General features: G+C 47.4%; 1 protein-coding gene across 5 annotated transcripts in view; it reads left to right on the forward strand.

The window, feature by feature from the left end:
* The window catches only part of RABGGTA (Rab geranylgeranyltransferase subunit alpha), a 116844-nt gene that overhangs the window by 17613 nt on the left and 77865 nt on the right, over positions 1 to 21366 (forward strand). For 4 of the 5 annotated variants that reach the window (XM_073575348.1, XM_073575347.1, XM_073575349.1 and 1 more), the window contains exons 4-8: positions 7383 to 7507; positions 7894 to 8081; positions 8170 to 8367; positions 10755 to 10838; positions 17912 to 17994. In XM_073575348.1, the coding sequence (XP_073431449.1) occupies positions 7383 to 7507; positions 7894 to 8081; positions 8170 to 8367; positions 10755 to 10838; positions 17912 to 17994 (678 nt within the window). Of the gene's footprint in view, positions 1 to 7382; positions 7508 to 7893; positions 8082 to 8169; positions 8368 to 10754; positions 10839 to 17911; positions 17995 to 21366 lie in introns of those variants that run through there. The other variant, XM_073575351.1, reaches the window with a different exon arrangement.

The following is a 21366-nucleotide window of genomic DNA, read 5'->3' on the forward strand; positions in this document are numbered from 1 at the left end:
AGTGACACGCAGGATTCGGAAGGCATCTGTGACTCCGACTCGGACAACGAAACGGAGAGGTCTGCGGTACCTTGTCCCCCTAGCACTACTGTGCTAGTTGAAGACATAGTCTCTTCTATCCACCGGGTGCTGGAAATTTCTGATTCAACCCCGGAAGCCCCAGAACACAAAATTTGCTTTGAAAGTGTTCTGAAACCACCTAAGGTCTTCCCTAATCACCCGGAGTTTCAGACGTTACTTACTAAGCAGTTCTCGCAGCCTGAGAAGAAATTTGCCAATCGCAAATATTTGGAAGCAAGGTACCCCTTCCCAGAGAAGGACACCAAGGGGTGGACAGACCCACCCGAAGTGGACCCCCAGTCTCTAGGCTATCAGCACAGACCCTACTCTCACTGCCAGATAGCTCAACCCTCAGGGACGCAGCAGACTGGCAGGTAGAACGCATGCCCCGTTTAGTTTTCGAAGCGGCAGGCGCCTCTCTGGCCCCCGCGTTTGCTTCAGTTTGGGCGGCCAAGGCCATTCTGGCTTGGGCCAAAGCATTGCAAGAGGGACTTCAAGCTTCACATCCCGGGCTTTCGGACCAAGCGGTTCAAATAGCAGTTGTAGCAGATTACATGCTTCATGCAGCCCTGGACTCTGCAAGAGGTGTAGCGAGGATAGCAGCAAACGCCATCACGATCCAGCGTATCCTCTGGCTGCGGGAATGGAAAGCGGATGCGGCCTCAAAAAAAAAAGTCCCTCGCGCATCTCCCGTACCTTAGTGGGTGACTTTTTTCAGATTATGCATAGTGTCGCCTCCTAGTGGACAGCAGCATAACACCCATGGTTCTGTGTCCCCCAATTAGAGGCTAAGAGAAAGAGATTTTACAGTGAGTAGACAAAAATCTCCTTTTTTCTGCTCAGATTTGCTGCGGGTATGAATCCGCAGCATGCCAATTCTTTGTGCGGATTCCGCAGCGTTTTAACACCTTTTCCATTATAGGAATCCGCAGGTGTAAAAACGCAGGCGAAATCCGCACAAAAACTGCAGAAAATCCGCAGTAAATCTGCAGTAAATTCGCAGGTAAAATGGCGCTCATTTAACCTGCGAATTTAGCAAAATCCGCAACGTGTGCAGTGCACATACTATTACTGTCACATGCTGCCTAAGGAAACCTCACAAGGCCAGTGAGTGGCTACAGAGGTCAGATGAATGATGTTTGGATCGTTATTACTGCTGGAACAGTGATCACTGGAACAGTGATAAGTATCGGCACACGTGACCGCCGGCCGCAGCAGGAAGGCTCCGGCTGACACTGCGTGCTACTGAAGAGCAATGAATACTCATTGCTCTCTGCAATGAACAGTCTCGATGAGTATTCCGGCAGCTGTGCTCTGCTTGTGAGCAGCGCATGATGTCCCTGCCATGCGCTGCTTTCAAGCATTAAGTAGCTGCTGGCAACGGAGCCAGACGCTGCAAGGGAGCGGAGGAAGGTAAGTGTAATGGTTTGTTTTTTTAATCTTTTCTGATGGGACAATGCATACCAGGACTGGGGTGGGGCCAGTCATACCAGGATAAGGATAGGACCATGCATACCAGGACTGGGATGGGGCCAATTATATCAGGATAAGGATGGGACTATTCATACCACTTGGATGAGGCCAATCATACCAGGATAAGGATGGGGGCAAGCATACCAGGATAGGGATGGGGCCATGCATACTTGGATGAGATAGGGACCCTGCATACCAGGATAGGGATGAGGGTTTCCAGTACCATCTCTATGCTAATGACACCCAATTTACGCTTCTTCTTCTGACATCACGCCTGCCTTTCTAGAAAACGCCAGCGATTGTCTAAACGCTATGTCTAACATCATGTCCTCACTATATCTGAAACTGAACCTGTCAAAGACCGAACTCCTTGTATTTCCTCCCGCTACTAATGTACCTACACCCAACATTGCCATTTCCGTTTGTGGTTCCACTATTACTCCCCAGCAACATGCCCGCTGTCTTGGGGTCATACTTGACTCCGAGCTTTCCTTTGCCCCCCACATCCGATCACTGGCTCGCTCTTTTTATCTGCACCTCAAATACATTTCTAGAATTCAACCTTTTCTTACTTTTGACGCCGCAAAAACTCTTACCGTTTCTCTTATTCATTCTCATCTCGACTATTGTAACTCTATTCTAATCAGTCTCCCTCTTACCAAACTCTCCCCCCTCCAATCTGTCTTGAATGCTGTAGCCAGGATCATATTCCTCACCAATCATTATACCGATGCCTCTACCTTGTGCCACCCATCCACTCCAGAATTCAGTGCAAACTTATTACCCTCACCCACAAAGCTCTCCATGGCTCAGCACCACCCTACATCTCCTCCCTTGTTTCAGTATACCACCCTGCCCATGCCCTCCGTTCTGCTGATGACCTGAGGTTAGCATCCTCAATAATCAGAACCTCCCACTCCCATCTCAAAGACTTTACACGTGCTGCGCCAATTCTTTGGAATGCACTTCCCAGGTCAATACAATTAGTCCCCAAGCCCCACAATTTTAAGTGTGCCCTGAAAACACATTTATTCAGACTGGCCTGCCGCTAGCCTAATCTATCCCTGTGTGGCACAGCCAAAAGTTTTACCATAACCAGGTTCCCCACATCATGTTCCCACATGCTTTATGCATCCATTATCCCTCTGTGTCTGTACTGTTACACACTTAACATTATGGCTGGTCCATACAATCAGGGCAATTGTTACCACCCACCTTTCGTGTCTACCTTTTTCCTCATAGATTGTAAGCTTGCGAGCAGGGCCCTCATTCCTCTTGGTATCTGTTATGATCTATTTGATTATTGTTATGCTGTAATGTCTATCATCTATATCACAAAGGTTATGTCACTGTCAGGTGACCCAATAACCAGGAGTGTCACTCATTTCATAAAATACATGTTTTATTAAACATTAATTGACATACAACCATAAAACCATTGCCTCAAACCAACACTTATAGGAAGGAGAAACAGCAAAAGGATACAATTCCAATTATATAATGTGTCAAAATTTAAAGAAAATGACTACAGTATCCTGAATAATATAATATGCCCAACAATATACTTAGTATTTATTGATTAGATACATTTTTAATTAAACTATAGAAAATTGCATGCAAAAAACCTGCATAGATGTGAATAAAATTTACTGCCTTAATTTGAATAGAATCTAACACATAATACACACCATTGAATGACTACTCATTAATCAGCTGTTGCTGCTGCTACACCACCATAGCTTTACACATATAATATGCCCCACAATATACTTAGTATCTTTAATTAGATACAACAGGGCTAAATGGCTGTAGAAAATTGCATGCAAAAACTTGCATAGATGTGAATGAAATTTACTGCCTTAATTTGAATAGAATCTAAAACACAATTCACACCATTAAATAACTATTCATTAATCAGCTATTGCTGCTGCTACACCACCATAGCCTTACACATATGTGGATTCTAATCACCCACAATATGCAATGTATGCAGCCATTGCTGCTACAGCGCTACCACAGCCTCTCATGTATGCAGGTTAAAATGACCCAAAGCATGAAAGAAGCACGGGCGAAACGCACGTTGGGGTGCGGGGAAGCAGCATCCTACTCTATGCCCAACTCCACTGTGCACACCGCTCAGGTAATATGTATTTGGCGATTTATTCATCACATTCATTTTCATGCTTTGGGTCATTTTAACCTGCATGCATGAGAGGCTGTGGTAGCGCTGTAGCAGCAATGACTGCATACATTGCATATTGTGGGTGATTAGAATCCACATATGTGTAAGGCTATGGTGGTGTAGCAGCAGCAATAGCTGATTAATGAATAGTTATTTAATGGTGTGAATTGTGTTTTAAATTCTATTCAAATTAAGGCAGTAAATTTCATTCACATCTATGCAGGTTTTTGCATGCAATTTTCTGCAGCCATTTAGCCCTGTTGTATCTAATTAAAGATACTAAGTATATTGTGGGGCATATTATTTGTGTAAAGCTATGGTGATGTAGCAGCAGCAACAGCTGATTAATGAATAGTCATTCAATGGTGTGAATTATGTGTTAGATTCTATTCAAATTAAGGCAGTAAATTTTATTCACATCTATGCAGGTTTTTGCATGCAATTTTCTGCAGCCATGTGTAAGGCTATGGCGGTGTAGCAGCAGCAACAGCTGATTAATGAATAGTCATTCAATTGTGTGAATTATGTGTTAGATTCTATTCAAATGAAGGCAGTAAATTTTATTCACATCTATGCAGGTTTTTTGCATGCAATTTTCTATAGTTTAAAAATGTATCTAATCAATAAATACTAAGTATATTGTTGGGCATATTATATTATTCAGGATACTGTAGTCATTTTCTTTAAATTTTGACACATATAATTGGAATTGTATCCTTTTGCTGTTTCTCCTTTCTATAAGTGCTGGTTTGAGGCAATGGTTTTATGGTTGTATGTCAATTAATGTTTAATAAAACATGTATTTTATGAAATGAGTGACACTCCTGGTTATTGGGTCAACTGACAGTGACATAACCTTTGTGATATATTTGTGCATTGAGAGTGTAGCCCGCTCCTTTGAAGGATAATGGGCTTGGGTATTGTGCTTACCAAATGTCTATCATCTGTACATGTCCCCTCTTAAATGTAAAGTGCTGCGGAATATGTCGGCGCTATAGAAATAAAATTTATTATTACTATTATTGTGAGGGTGCCATGCATACCAGGCTAGGGATGAGGAGGCATGCATACCAGGATGGGAATGAGGGCCATGCATACCAGGCTAGGGATGAGGAGGCATGCATACCAGGATAGGGATGAGGGCCATGCGTACTAGGATAGGGATGAGGAGGCATGCATACCAGGATGGGAATGAGGGCCATGCATACCAGGATAGGGATGAGGGAGCCTTGCATACCAGAATAGGGATGAGCTTCCATTTGTATCATTATGGGGATGAGGGAACCATATTTTCCAGGATAAGGGGGGATATTAAGTACAGAATTGACCACATTTTTTGCTTCATTTTTTTCCCCTAATTTCCTCCTCTAATACCTAGTTGTGTCTTATGGTCCAGTGCATCTTATAGTACGAAAAATACAGTAAGCTCTACTTACTGCAATAGAAAGTAGTAAATGGAAACTACCTGCTCAGTAGTGTCCGCTCTGACGCGTGTTTTGGCTAAGGCCTTTGCCGGAGTGTTTCTGACAAATGGACCCCTCGAAACCTATTCAACAGTGCAGTGGTTTCCCTCCCCATCCCCCCAAAAAAACGCCTTGCTAAACTTTTAAGACATCTAACAGTTAGGCTAAGTTCACACGTAGCGGAACTCTCGCGGAAATTACCGCGAGAGTTATGGAATTCCATTCCGCGGGAAAATCGCATTTTAAATTCCTGCGATTTTCCCGCGGAAAAACTAGCATTTTGCAAGCGTAATTAGCTTGCAAAATGCTAGAGTTTTCCAAGCGATCTGGAGCATCGCTTGGAGAACTGATTGACAGGTTGGTCACACTCGTCAAACATAGTGTTTGACAAGTGTGACCAACTTTTTACTGCTGAGGCCGCCTATGCAGCATCAGTAGTAAAAAGATAAAATGTAAAAAATAATAAAAATAAAAAATGGTGTTATTCTTGCCTTCCGATGTCCCGTGCAGCCTTCCCGCCTCTCTCCACGCTCTCGTTCCCAGTAATCCTTTGCGAAAATGCCCGTGATGACGTCCGTTCTCGCGGGATCGCGACATCTCGTGGTAATGCGCGATTGACCGCGAAACTTCGCGATCCCGCGAGAACTGACGTAATCGCGGGCATTTTCGCAAAGGATTACTGGGAACGAGAGCGTGGAGAGAGGCGGGAAGGCTGCGCGGGACGTCGGAAGGTAAGAATAACACCATTTTTTATTTTAAATTCTATTTTTTACAGGGATATGGTACCCAAAGCCCGGAGGACAGTCTCCTCTCCTCCGGACCGTGGGTACCATCCGCAATTGTTCTGCTTAATTTTCGCATGGTGTGCACAGACACATGCGGGAAGTAAGCGGAACAATGCATTCCTATGGGTGCGGGATCGCCGCGATAACGCAAAATTAATGAGCATGCTGCGTTTTTTACCGCGAAGCGATTCCGCGCGGTAAAAACCGCAGCATTAGCACAGCATTGCGGAATCCCATAGGAATGCATGGGATGCTTAGTTTTCGCGGCAAAATCGCGCAGTTAAAACCGCCGTGGAAACGCGAAAAAAATGCCACGTGTGAACTCAGCCTTAAAGGGAATCTGTCACCTCATTTTTCGACTATGAGCTGCTGGCACTGACATCAGGGGCTTATCTACAGCATTCTGACATGTTATTATGCAACATATATATGACTCTTATTGGTGAGGTGAGAAACCCTAAACCCTGTGGGGCATAATAGAGACCTATTGATTGTTGCAACAAAAGCATTTACTACGAGATAAGGTACGCTAGCTGCATGAATAAGAATTTTTTTACTCCGAGATAAGGCTATCCCATAGTTATCTTGTGCACTTTCTTATGAAGAGACTTATTTAAGGGTACCGTTACACATAGCGATGCACCAGCGATCCCGACAACGATATGGATCGCTGGTGCATCGCTAAGTGGTCGCTAGTGAGCTGCCACACAGGCAGATCTCACCAGCGACATCGCTGGGGTTGGGGGTCGTTACTTACCTGTCAGACGCGGCGATCCTGACGTCCTCCCGCCCGCGTCCATGCCTCGCTCGTCGGCGCTACAGGAAGCGCAGCAGGAAGTGGCCGACAAATGATCCAGGACCTTCTCGCGCGACCAACGATGAGCAGCGGGGGAGCGGGTCGGAGGTAAGTATCACATGTAGCGATATCGCTAGCAATATCGCTGCAATGTCACAAAATCGGTGACTTTACAGCGATATTGCTAGCGATATCGCAGTGTGTAACGGGGGCTTAAGTCTCCCCACTAGGGGATTTTCTTTGTCGGGTTGTATATGTATGTCTGTGTTTTTTTTCTGTGTATCCTTCAGTGTTGTTTAGGGTGATAAAGGGTTTTCTAGGGCTACCGAAGTTGAGTGGGGGCGCCACATCGTCAACAACTAGGGTGCCAACCTCCGCAGTCAGGAAGGGACCTATTAGGGCCCAGTAGGGTAGGCATAGATTCCTTCCCCTGGTATTTTGATTATATTTATTTTGTGATTTACTGCTCTAGACCCTGTTAGTTGGGATTGTCTCTTGTTTTTAATTATTGAATTAAAAGGTATTTTTAGGGGTAATATATTTCTGTGCCTGCTTTAGAATCTACATTTTTCCTTAGTATCAACCTTCTGTGCTACGATGGCTTATTTTTGTTTTTTCTCCAGCGAAAAGATGGACAGTTGGATAAAGAAGCCTTGGAAATAACAGCTCAGATATTGGCTTTAAATCCAGACTTTGCCTCATTATGGAACTTAAGACGGGAGGTTTTTCTTGCACTTGGATCTGACAGGTGACTTTTTTTTCTGTAGGACTGATATTTTACAAATTGTGAAAAGTTGTAGTGTTAGCATGTATGGTCAAATAGAAATTATCCTTTAATGATCACATGCATTCAGAAGGTTTGCAAGAAGTGTGATTCTTGGCGACAGATTGAGGGGGTAGGGGTACACATGTATGTAGGATCAGACAACACAACGATTTGATTATAGTCTCTTACCATGGAAACGCATAAATCGGCAAAATAGCAGCACAATACTGAAAGAATTTTTTTACATTTTCAAAGGTGTGCATGCCCTTTCAGAAAAGCTACCCAATTAAACGTACAAGTGGGGAAAATGTAAGTGGTCAGTTGTTAAACACATAAATAGTATACTTTGCTTTCTTTTTGTATTTGAGGTCAGATGAAGAGATGCGCTCTCTGTATTTGTCAGAGCTCTCCTTTCTACAGAATTGTCTACGAGTCAACCCTAAATCGTATGGCACTTGGTATCATCGTTGTTGGATCATGAAACATATGCCTGAGCCAGATTGGGCTAGAGAACTAACACTTTGTAATCAGTTTCTGGAGATTGATGAAAGGAATTGTAAGTGCAATCTAACTAGAGTCCACTCTCGTACAATATTGTGAAATTAATCATATTTATTTTCCTCCTTGTCTGGTATACGATACAGTTCATTGCTGGGGTTACAGAAGTTTTGTTGCACAATCATTTCATGTGCCTCCCTCTGACGAGCTTGGGTTTACTAGCAACCTTATCACCAAAAATTTCTCCAATTACTCATCTTGGCATTATCGGAGCAAGCTTCTTCCCCAGATTCATCCAGACCCACAGCGTCTAGGCCGAGCAACCGAAAAAGTCTTGCTATCAGGTGGGAAAGCAAAGATTACATAAGAAATGTCATAATTCTAGCCATATTTCATGCAGAAACCCTTGGAGAAGGAATTCTAAACATTAGGGTAGGTTCACACATTTTTCTATAGGGACAGCTTTCCAAGCGAACATATGGCTGTGTGATCAGACACTTAAAAAGGAACCTGTCAGGTCAGATAACTCTATTAACCTGCAGATGTGGGGTTGATCTGCAGGTTACGATTGTTAGAAAGGTGCCTGGCCAGTGTACTGGAAGTGCGGCACCAAGAAGAAAGTCAACTTTATTCCTCCTGGGAGCTGCTGGCTTTGTCATGCAGGCATGCTAGTGTTGCTAAAGTCATTGGTCACTATACTGTGACTGACTGGTAGCTGGGCTCTGCAGTGCATCCATGCAGAGCTGGCTGTCAGTCAAAGTGCTTACAGCTGCCTCACAGTATAGTGAGCAGTGACTAGCCGCACTGGCAGGTCCCGGGAGGAATAAAGTTCACTTTCTTCTGGGTACTGCTTTTCCAGTATGGCAGCCAGGCACCTTTTCTAATGCTATAAAGCTGCAGATATCTGAAATGACAGGTTCCCTTTTAATACACTGCTCAAAATAATAAAGGGAACACTAAAATATCACATCCTAGATATCTCTAAATGAAATATTCCAGTTGCAAATTTTTATTCATTGCATAGTGGAATGTGTTCAGAACAATAAAGCATAACAATTATCAATATAAATCAAAATTAATATCCCATGGAGGTCTGTATTTGGAATGGTACTCAAAATCAAAGTGGAAAATCAAATTACTGTCTGATCCAACTTCAGTGGAAATGCCTCATGACAAGGAAAAGATGCTCATTATTGTGTGTAGCCTCCACGTGCCTGTATGACCTCCCTACTGTACAATGCCTTGGCATGTTTCTGATGAGGTGGCGGATGCTCTCCTGAGGGATCTCCTCCCAGACCTGGACTAAAGCATCCACCAACTCCTGGACAGTCTGTGGTGCAACGTGACGTAGGTGGATGGAGCGAGACAAGATGTCCCTGATGTGCTCAATCGGATTCAGGTCTGGGGAACGGGCGGGCCAGTCCATAGCTTCAATGCCTTCATCTTGCATGAACTGCTGACACACTCCAGCCACATGAGGTTTGGCATTGTCCTGCATTAGGAGGAACCCAGGGCCAACAGCACCAGCATATGGACTCAAAAGGGGTCTGAGGATCTCATCTCGGTACCTAATGGCAGTCAGGCTACCTCTGGCGAGCACATGGAGGGCTGTGCGGCCCTCCAAAGAAATGCCACCCTACACCATTACTGACCCACTGCCAAACCAGTCATGCTGAAGGATGTTGCAGGCAGCAGATCGCTCTCCACAGCGTCTCCAAACTCTGTCACATCTGTCACATGTGCTCAGGGTGAACCTGCTTTCATCTGTGAAGAGCGCAGGGCGCCAGTGGCGAATTTGCCAATCCTGGTGTTCTGTGGCAAATGCCAAGTATCCTGCATGGTGTTGGGCTGTGAGCACAACCCCCATCTGTGGACTTCGGGCCCTCAGACCATCCTCATGGAGTCGTTTTCTAACCGTTTGTGCAGACACATGCACATTTGTGGCCCGCTGAAGGTCATTTTGCAGGACTCTGGCAGTGCTCCTCCTGTTCCTCCTTGCACAAAGGCGGAGGTAGCAGTCCTGCTGCTGGGTTGTTGCCCTCCTACGGCCCCCTTCACGTCTCCTGGTGTACTGGCCTGTCTCCTGGTAGCGCCTCCAGCCTCTGGACACTATGCTGACATACACAGCAAACCTTCTTGACAGCTCGCATTGATGTGCCATCCTGGATGAGCTGCACTACCTGAGCCACTTGTGTGGGTTGTAGAGTCTGTCTCATTCTACCACGGGTGTGAAAGCACAACCAACATTCAAAAGTGACCAAAACATCAGCCAGAAAGTATTGGTATTGAGATGTGGTCTGTGGTCCTCACCTGCAGAACCACTCCTTTATTGAGGGTGTCTTGATAATTGCCAATAATTTCCATCTGTTGTCTATTCCATTTGCACAACAGCATGTTAAATTGATTGTCAATCAGTGTTGCTTCTTAAGTGGACAGTTTGATTTCACAGAAGTTTGATCTACTTGGAGTTATATTCTGTTGTTTAAATGTTCCCTTTATTTTTTTGAGCAGTGTATGAGACAGTTGACAATTTCCATGCTGAGACTGTCTGTAAATTAGTCTGGTTAATATAAATTTTCCTATCATAGTGATCATCCTTCTCTGCTTGATTGACAGGTCTTATTAATTTATTTTACTTTCCAATTTTAGTGTTCTGTCACACATTTGTTATTTTTCCATGTGTATAATGTGCTCTGTAATAAACAGCATTTTGATTGTATTTTTCGGCTAGAACTGGAGCTTGTACAGAATGCATTCTTCACAGACCCAAATGATCAGAGTGCCTGGTTTTACCATCGATGGCTTCTTGGAAGAGGTGGGTATCTTCTAGGAAGTCTTTTCTCCTTTGACACAAGTACAGACCTATTGTGATGATGGTATGTGGATGATGATTGATCTTTGATAGTTCCTTAAGCGCCTGTGATCTTTGTTAGAAACCTATCACTGTTAAAAGGCAAATTCTTGCTAATAATGCTAAATCAAGAAATTGCTGTTTCTACATTTACATCATATTTGTGAAACCAGCCTCAATGTAACTTTTGTACACTACTGCATTTATGTAATAATATAATCTTTAAAATTTGTCTTACTCTGTCGCCTCATTGGGGGACACAGAACCATGGGTGTTATGCTGCTGTCCACTAGGAGGCGACACTATGCATAATCTGAAAAAGATTAACTATGGCTCCTCCTCTGTAGTATACACCCCTGGACGGCGTCAGCCTTCTCCAGTTTTTGCTTAGTGTCGCATAGGAGGCACACCTAAAGATTTTTTCCCTTTTTTATTTTTTTCGGTTTTTTTCCTGACGGACTACAGATGAAGAAAAGTGGGTCTCCTGCGAGACCCCCGGTGTGGCTCCTTCCTCGGCCCCTATTATAGGGTGCCCGGTTGAAGTTGAGGTGGCTATTCCCCATGTCGCTCCTTCCCCAGTCCCTCGGGTACTGGTTCGAAGTCGAGACCCCCCCTCCTTCGCCAATTCCCTAGGGTTCTGGGTTGAGGTCGAGGCAAGGATGAGGCCCCCTGATGGTGACAGCAGCACCCTCCCTAATCCCCCTCTGGGGGCGTTAGGTTGAGACCCCTCAGGTAGGGCCTGTACAAGGCAGCATTCTGCGGCTCCAAAGCCAGGGACCTCCAACCCAGCTGCGGGCTTCTGTAGGGGCCGGGGGAGAGTGCACGCAGGCATAGCACACACAGACACTGGGCTCCTGTGCCCCTGTCTCTGCGGCAGCTTCAGGGGGACCCCTCACAAGGCCCCGCTCCTGTTACTAGCCACACCGCTATCCTGCCTTTTGATCCGGGGGGGTCAGATCCGACCCCCTTCTGGACATCCGCGCCGGCCTGGAGCCCTTCTGGGCATAAGACTTCAACTTTAGACCGCGGCTTCGGCCTAGCTGAAGCCGCCACCTCCTCCTCCCTGCCCCCCCGATGACAAATATGACACCTTACAGTGTCATAGAAGGGGCGGATCGAGACAGAAAGGGCCCGTTTTAACATAGCTCTGCTCGCCCTTTTCAGCTCTCCCCGCCCCCCCTTCCTCTTCCTCCTCGTCCTCTCAACGGCCATTTCTGGGTCAGAATTGCTGCAGGACAAGGCATTGTGACATCAGCAGCACGTCAGCCAGTCTCCGGGGGCACAGGACTGAATCTATGGTGCTGGACCTAGGGGCACACTGGTGGGGTAAGATCACAGCTGGGTTGTCTTACTCGGCTGTGAATTCATATTCCCTATAAGGCTCCCCTATAGGTTTCCTCTGCATAGCCACCCCTGTAGGGCCCTCTGCATAGCTAGCCTTTCTGCACTCGGTGCACTATGCCGGGCTCAAGGTACAAGAGAACCAGGCAGGACTGCTTTTATGCATTCTGCACAAGCTGTAAAACCACTCTCCCCAGTGGCAGCACATACCCGCACTGCCGGGATTGTATCCAAAATACTGGGTCAGAACCCCAAGAGCCTCCTACCATTGCTTCAGCATCTGCTACCACGCCGGAATGGGCTACTCAAATGTCGCAGTCTATGACGCAATCCATAGATAACCTGACCTCCACATTACTCCAGGCTCTGCAGGGTCATGTCTCAGCTATGAGCGTTACCCAGCAAAGGGACAGCTCCACTCAGGGACAGGCCGTTTCTGGCTCTCCCAGACGTAAGCGGACCCACAGGTCGCGGTCATCTGCGTCATCCCATAGCACACGGTCATCCCCCTCTAGGGAGAGACACCGTAGTTCAAGGTCACCTAGACCGTCCCCTACTAGGTACAGACAGCGCAGATCTCCACAGCGATCCCCGACCACAGGAGACCTCCGCCCCAGTTCGCCCACCAGGGAATATGCCTCAGTGATACGCAGGATTCGGAAGACATCTGTGACTCCGATTCAGACAACGAAACGGAGAGGTCTCTGGTACCCCTAGCAATGCAGCGCTAGTTGAGGACATTATCTCTTCCATCCATCGGGTGCTGGACATTTCTGATCCACCCCCCGGAAGCCCCAGAACACAAGATTTGCTTTGAAGGTGTTCTGAAACCGCCTAAGGTCTTCTTTAATCACCCGGAATTTCAGGCGATATATACTAAGCAGTTTTCGCAGCCCGAGAAGAAATTCGCCATTCGCAAATATTTGGAGGCAAGATACCCTTTCCCACAGAAAGACACCAAGGAGTGGACAGATCTGCCCGAAGTGGACCCTCCAGTCTCTAGGCTAGCAGCACAGACCCTCCTGTCACTGCCAGATAGCTCAACCCTTAGAGATGCAGCAGACCCAGACCGGCAGGTAGAACGCATGGCTTGTTCAATTTTCGAAGCGGCAGGGGCCTCCCTGGCTCCCGCATTCGCTTCAGTCTGGGCGGCCAAAGCCATTCTGGCTTGGGCCAAAAATTTGCAGGATGGCCTCCAAGCTTCCAATCCTGAGCTGTCGGACCAAGCGGTTCAAATAGCAGTGGTAGCAGATTACATGCTTCATGCAGCTCTGGATTCCGCAAGAGGTGTAGCGGGAATAGCATCAAACGCCATCACAATCCGGCGTATCCTTTGGCTACGGGAATGGAAAGCGGACGCGGCCTCGAAAAAGTCCCTCACACACCTCCCGTACCTCAGTAGGCGACTTTTCGGTGAAAAGTTGGACACAATGATATCCAATGCCACTGGGGGGAAGAGTACCTCTCTCCCTCAACTAAAACATAAACGCACGTTCAAAAGGCGTAACCAAACACGATTCCGATCCTTTCGGAATTCTTCAGGCTGGTCCGTCTCGCGTCCAGCACAAAATCGTAACTGCTCTCCACGCAGAGACAACCCACGGGCGGCGCAGAGGCCGTAAAGGACCTGGCATCCGAAAGCAGGCCAGGCAAAGCCCAAAGGAGGAAAACCTCAGACTTTCTCCTCATCATGACTCACGAACTCCAGCAGACACCCCACCCATAGGCGGACGACTTTTACTCTTTCAGCAAGTCTGGCTGCCTATTACAGAAGACAGGTGGGTCAGGGAAATAGGGTCTTCCGGATACAAGATAGAGTTCACTTCCAGCCCACCGAACCGGTTCTTCCTCTCTGTTCCCACCAGGGCTGTGGAGTCGGTAAGCCAAACCTGCGACTCCAACTCCGACTCCGACTCCTCAATTTCCCTTACACCGACTCCAACTCCGACTCCACGACTCCGACTCCCACACATATTGCTTATATTTAAGTGAAAAATTTATTGTAGTACAATGTGAACCTCAGACATTTAATCATTTTTATGATCCAATAATCAAGATATTTAGATAGAACAGAATATATATTGGTGTACTACCCGGTTTTCATTCTTTTTGGTACAGATATGATATGGATAGACAGATATGGATAAATGGATAGATAGAGCAGATTTCTAATCTGCTTTTGCTATTGAAAACATTATCTATGAGCTCAAAAACCTTTCAGGTGATGCGGTTTTTTAAAAAGATGATCAGCTTTTGCAGCTGAAAAACGTATCCTCAAAAAACACAGGAAAAACGCTGTGTGTGAATGTAGCCTTAGATCAGGAATAGAACAGCCATTTATAGGACATTTCATAACTTTCCCAAACTCCTATGAAAAAATATTCAGCACATCCTGCATTGAATTACTGTACCCAATTTATTATATATTTTAGGAGTCGGAGTCGGTCCATTTTATACCGACTCCAACTCCGACTCCACCAAAATGAGCACCGACTCCGACTCCACGACTCCGACTCCGACTCCACAGCCCTGGTTCCTACAACCGAGCGCTTCCGAGGGTTCTACTCCAATCTATTTGTAGTCCCCAAAAAAGGAGGCAGCATACGGCCCATACTGGACCTGAAACAACTCAACAAATATGTACGGGTTCGTCATTTCCGCATGGAGTGCCTTCAGTCCATCATTGCGTCCATGGAGCAGGGAGAATTTCTCACCTCCATAGACATACAGGACGCATACCTGCACATACCGATTGCTCCCGCCCATCAGAGATTTCTCAGGTTCGCTATCGACCAGGATCACTACCAGTTCGTGGCTCTCCCGTTCGGACTCGCCACGGCTCCCAGGACTTTTACAAAAATCATGGCAGCCACCATGGACATTCTACACTCCAGAGGCATAGTAGTCGTTCCATACCTGGACGACCTTCTTATCAAGGCTCCCACCTTCAAGGACTGCGAGGTCAGCGTTTTTTAATCTCAATCAACACTCTGAGTCGCCTGGACTGGTTAGTCAACTTGCAAAAGTCATCGACTACCCCGAGTCAGTCTCTGACATTCCTGGGGATGCTATTCGACTCCTCCAGGGGTCTGGTGCTCCTTCCCAGGGACAAGGCACTGGCTCTCCGTCTGGGAGTTCGCATACTCCTCCGCAATTCACCCCGATCTCTCCGGTTTGCCATGAGAGTCCTCGGCAGGATGGCAGCAGCAATGGAGGCGGTACCATTTGCCCAGTTTCATCTCAGACCCCTTCAACTAGCCATCCTCAAGTCCTGGGACAGGAATCCTTTCTCCCTCGACAGGGATTTCCGGCTAACATGGAAAACCAGAAGGTCCCTGCACTGGTGGCTCAAGCCAACCTCGCTTGCAAGGGGAAAATCCTTTCTCTCAGGTCAATGGAAGGTTCTGACCACCGACGCAAGCCTGACAGGTTGGGGTGTGGTGCACCTACATCACAGGGCACAAGGCAAGTGGTCAACACTGGAAGCGACCATGCCCATCAACGTCCTGAAGATTCGGGCCATCTTCCTGGCACTGAGAGCCTTTCATCACTTGCTGGCAGCCTCTCATATCAGAATATAGTCGGACAATGCCACGGCGGTGGCATATGTGAATCACCAAGGCGGAACCCGCAGTACTCAGGCGATGAGGGAAGTGGCACATATCTTCCACTGGGCGGAAGACACAAGGTCGGTACTCTCTGCGGTCCACATTCTGGGTGTGGACAACTGGGAAACCGACTTCCTCAGCAGACAATGAATGGACTCGGGGGAGTGGTCTCTCCATCCCAAAGTTTTTCACCAGATCTGCCGTCGCTGGGGGACCCCGAACGTGGACCTAATGGCATCCCATCTCAATGCCAAGGTCTCCAACTTCATTGCCAGGACACGCGATCAGCGGTCGCTTGGAGCAGATGCCCTGGTTCAGGACTGGACCCAGTTCCAGCTTCTGTACATTTTTCACCCCTCCCTCTGATCTCCAGAGTCGTGAGGAAGATCAAAAAGAGGGAGTTCCAACCATCCTGATCGCGCCAGACTGGCCCAGACGTATATGGTACGCCAACATTGTACAACTTACAGCAGATGCCCCGTGGCGTCTCCCCGACCGTCCCGATCTTCTGTCACAAGGCCCATACTACCACCAGAACTCAGGGGCTCTCAATTTGACGGCGTGGCCCTTGAGACCTGGGTTCTAACCCAGGCAGGACTCTCACCGGACATCATTAAGACCATGATCAGGGCACGGAAGCCAGCCTCCGCCAAGATTTATTACCGTACCTGGAGAGCTTTCTTTACCTGGTGCGACTCTCACGGCCAGATTCCACTCCCTTATTCCCAAAGGTACTTGGTTTTCTTCAATCGGGCCTGGACGCCAGGCTATCCCTAGGCTCGCTTAAGAGCCAGGTGTCAGCGCTTTCAGTGCTTTTCCAGAGGCGCATTGCTAACAAGCCGCAAGTAAGGACTTTTCTCCAAGGAGTTTCCCGATTATTTCCCCCCATACAAACGTCTACTGGAAACGTGGGACCTCAACCTGGTTCTGACAGCATTGCAGGCACCACCTTTCGAACCCCCTTAAGGAAGTCCCACTCCGCATTCTATCACAGAAGGTGGTTTTTCTGGTGGCAATCACCTCACTACGCAGGGTGTCTGAATTGTCAGCACTCTCCTGCAGACGGCCTTTCCTAGCCTTTCACCAGGACAAGGTGGTTCTCCGTACAGTCCCACCCTTCCTTCCGAAGGTTTGTCCAACTTCTACCTCAGTGAGGAAATTTCACTGCCATCCCTTTGAACGGTTCCGGTTCATAGAGTGGAGAAGGCTTTGCATACGCTTGACCTCGTCAGGGCATTGCGTATATACGTGTCTAGGACTGCGCCCTTCCGGAAGTCTGATTCCCTTTTCCTTCTTCCGGAAGGCGTTCGCAAGGGTCTGCCGGCTTCCAAAGCTACCCTTGCCAGGTGGATCAAGGCCACCGTACAAGAGGCTTACCGACTTAACAATTCTCCTCTTCCGGCCGGTATCACGGCACACTCTACGCGGGCGGTAGGGGCCTCTTGGGCCATTTGGCACCAGGTTTCGGCACAACAGGTGTGTAAGGCGGCCACTTGGACTAGCCTACACACGTTTACGAAACACTACAGAGTTCATACCCAGTCCTCAGCGGACGTGAGCCTGGGTAGACGGGTTCTGCAGGCGGCGGTGCCCCAAGTTTAGGGACCTGTCAGCACAATATTCGTCCATTGCTTCCCACCCAGAGACTGCTTTGGGACGTCCCATGGTTCTGTGTCCCCCAATGAGGCGACAGAGTAAAGGAGATTTTTGTGTACTCACCGTAAAATCTCTTTCTCTTAGCCTCTAATTGGGGGACACAGCTCCCACCCTGTTGCCTTTACGGGACGTTGTTATGGTTGAGTTCTCATATTGTTCTTTGAGATCGTACATAGTGGCCTTCTTACAGGCATGGTTATGTTGTTTTGTTATGTTCCTCCTAATGCTTTTGCACAAAACTGGAGAAGGCTGACGCCGTCCGGGGGTGTATACTGCAGAGTAGGAGCCATAGTTAATCTTTTTTCAGATTATGCATAGTGTCGCCTCCTAGTGGACAGCAGCATAACACCCATGGTTCTGTGTCCCCCCAATTAGAGGCTAAGAGAGAGAGATTTTACGGTGAGTACACAAAAATCTCCTTTTTTCTTCCAGCTGATCTTCCTCTGTCTATCAGATGTATCTGTGTTGATGTGGCTGGCTCCTGGATATCAATAACCTTCTCTCAACCAGTTTTAGTAGGTGTACAGAATTAAATTTCATGTTCTCTTGTTTTGATGTACTACTGGTTATGGTAACATTATTTGGCTAAACCAATACCTGATCTCATTTTAAACCCTTAGTGACAGAGCCAATTTGCTACTTAATGACCAAGCCAATTTTTACAATTTTTTTAATGACATATTGTTTTTCATTTTAATGGTAAAGTTTCTTCGATATAATTCGTTTGTTTATGAATAAAATGGAAATTTGGCAAAAAAATTGTAAAATTTTGCGATTTTCCAACTTTAAGTTTTTTGAACCCTTAAAATTAGAGAGTGATGTCACATAAAATAGTTAATAAATAACATTTCTCACTTGTCTACTTTACATCAGTACAATTTTGGAAATATAATCTATTTATGTTAGGGTTAAAAGTTGATCTGTGATTTCTCATTTTTCCAACAAAATTTACAAAACCTTTTTTTTGGGACCACCTCACGTCTGAAGTGAGTTTGGGGGGGGGGGGGGGCAATATAACAGAAAATACCCGAACGTGACACCATTCTAAAAACTGCACCCCTTGAGGTACGCAAAACCACATTCAAGATGTTTATTAGCCCTTCAGTTGCTTCACGATAACTAAAGCAATGTGGAAGGAAAAAATGAACATATTACTTTTCTCTTTCGTCTCATTGGGGGACACATAAACCGTGGGTGTGTGCTACTGTCACTAGGAGGTTGACACTATGCATGAAAAAAATGTTAAACTCCGCCTCCGCAGTATACACCCCTCCGACAGGCTGTAGGTCAATCAGTTTTGCTTAGTGTCAGCAGGAGGTGGACAGGGGTCTCTCGCAGACCCATGCCTACCTCAATGTGCGTCGTTCCTTTTCAGGTAACCATGGAGGGATACAGAGTAGATCTGCTACATCTGTACTCCCACACCGAGATCATGAGTACGGCGTGTACTGCCACCCCGTATCCTCATGAATCCCACGGGCAGGACCCTATCCCCTAACACAGGACTCGTGTTCAGGTGGCAGCTCCTGGTCCTGACCTTTGTCTCCCATCACTCGCCCACCAGAGCCTGATGATCGAGAGAGACGCCCTGCAGATAAGGTTTGGGACAGCAATCTTTTCATGCAGATAACCGACCCCTGTTATGGGGTGAACTGGAGGTAAGAGGCTGCAGCGTTGTATAACCCACTTAGCCGCTCTGGCTGAATGTGACCGCTGTAATCAGCACTCGGGCTTACAGCCCAGGGCTCGATACTTATGTTAAGAGCCAACACTTACTTTCAAGCATGCGGTGCAGCACGGTTCCAGCCTCCTCCCGTGGTGGCGTTATGGCCCTGGGCTCCATCAAGGCCGACGCTAGATTCCGGCAGGCTCCGCCCCCCGGCTTCCTCTTCCTGTACCATCGCCATCTTGGTGCTCCAGGAGGCCAGAGCAGGGCCCCGCCCACTGCTTCCGGGCGGGGAATTCATAAGGTTTCTAGGCAAGGCTGTTCACCTCGCTCTCTCTCTCCCCCTCATCAGCCATCAGGTGGCAGCTGCGGCAGGCACACAGGTCGTGGGTATGTGAGTACTGCACTACAGGTTGCTCCCTCACTCCGCTTTCTACCCCCGATAGTCGGTACCAGGTAAAACCTGTCAGTATGCCCAAGGGAGAGCAGTCCCACTCCTCATCCGCTTCAGTGACCTTGGTTAAATATTTTGTATGTACCAAATGCAATGTCAGTCAAGTCAGTCCTCGCCTCTTTGCTCAGATTGCAGTAGACCTACGGTGTCACCTACGATAGAGAGCAGGTGTAGCCCCCCGTTTTGCCTGTCAGAGCTCCCACATTACCCCTGCCGCCCGGGGCCATCCATCGCCACGGGAGACAGCAAGTGTCTAGGATGGGCCTCTTCCTTATCCAAGTCCGTGGCCGACCTTACCAGGCTATCATAGACCTTGGTAATGGCGCTTAACAGATTGCCACTTCAGGCTCCAGTGGACATAAGAGCACCAATGGAGCCTCCTTTTGGGCCTTCTAGAGGCCGTAAAAGGTTTAGACAGGACCATCAACCCAGGTCCCCTTCTCATTCCGTCTCACAGCCAGAATTCCTCTGGCCGTCTGCCTCCTCCCGGTCCTCATCCCCGGAATCAGGCGAGGCATTATCGGAGACACACTCAGAGGAGGGTTCTGAGTACGGGCCGGAACAGTCCCAGGTCAAGGATATGGTTCAGGGCCTCATTGCCGCAGTCAATGAGACCTTTTAACATTGGGGTCGCCACATCAAAACCTAATGATCAGGCTTTGTCATTTAAGCGTCATAGGTCCCCCTCTAGGGTTTTTACCTCCCACAAGGATTTTGAGGAAGTGTTGGCCAGCGAAAGGGAAAACACAACCAGGCGATTTCAGAGAGGAAGTCGTATCCCTTCCGTCCAGATCTCACCGCCAACTGGACCGCCTCCCCTTCGGTGGATCCACCAGTGTCCAGACTCGCTACCAATACAGTCCTCCCGCCCGCCAGTGGGGCAGCCCTAAAGGATCCCAATGATAGGAGGATAGAATCCCTGGCAAAATTCGCCTTTGAGGCAACAGCCGCCACATTGTGTCCAGTTTTCGCCTCAGCTTGGGTAGCTAAGTCTGTTACAGAATGGGCCAAACAGCTTAGACAGGGCATAATGGCCGGGGCACCACCAGTGGAACTGGCGGAATTCGCAGATCAAATCTCCCATGCCGGGAGGTATATGGTATCAGCTTCCCTGGATGCCACGTCTTGCGCAGCTCAAGCATCCAGTAACGTGGTAGCCATCCGGCGGACTGTCTGGCTAAAGGCTTGGCAGGCTGATTTGTCCTCAGAGAAATTACTGACCAATCTGCTGTTTCAGGGCATTCGGCTCTTTGGGTCAATGTTAGATAAAATCATTAAGGATGCAAGGGGGTACACGCTTCCTTCTCCCTCAGGCCAAGCCTCATCGATATCATAGAATCGTAGAGTTGGAAGGGACCTCCTGGGCCATCTGGTCCAACCCCCTGCTCAAAGCATGATTTGCTAAATCATCCCAGTCAGATGTCTGTCCAGCCTCTGTTTGAAGACTTCCATTGAAGGACAACTCACCACTTCTCGTGGCAGCCTGTTCCACTCATTGATCACCTTAGACCAAATAATGCAGATGTAGGCAATTCTGTGCAAAGATCCCCGCGCCCCCTGGGCCTACATCTGCATTATTTGGTCTAAGGTAACAATTCGTTGGATAGTTTTTCCACTATGTTATTTAACGTGTCATAGGTTTACTTTAGCTTATGTCGTATTGGCGCTTTATGATAGCGAGTTAGATTATTTCTTCCTTACTATGTTGTCACAACGGCTTTATATGGTACCGGCATTGTGTCTCATTTCTGTAAATACATAAGGTTT

The sequence above is a fragment of the Dendrobates tinctorius genome, unplaced genomic scaffold, assembly GCF_039654945.1.
Source record: "Dendrobates tinctorius isolate UK_male_01 unplaced genomic scaffold, ASM3965494v1 ptg000044l, whole genome shotgun sequence".
Taxonomy (NCBI): Eukaryota; Metazoa; Chordata; class Amphibia; order Anura; family Dendrobatidae; genus Dendrobates; species Dendrobates tinctorius.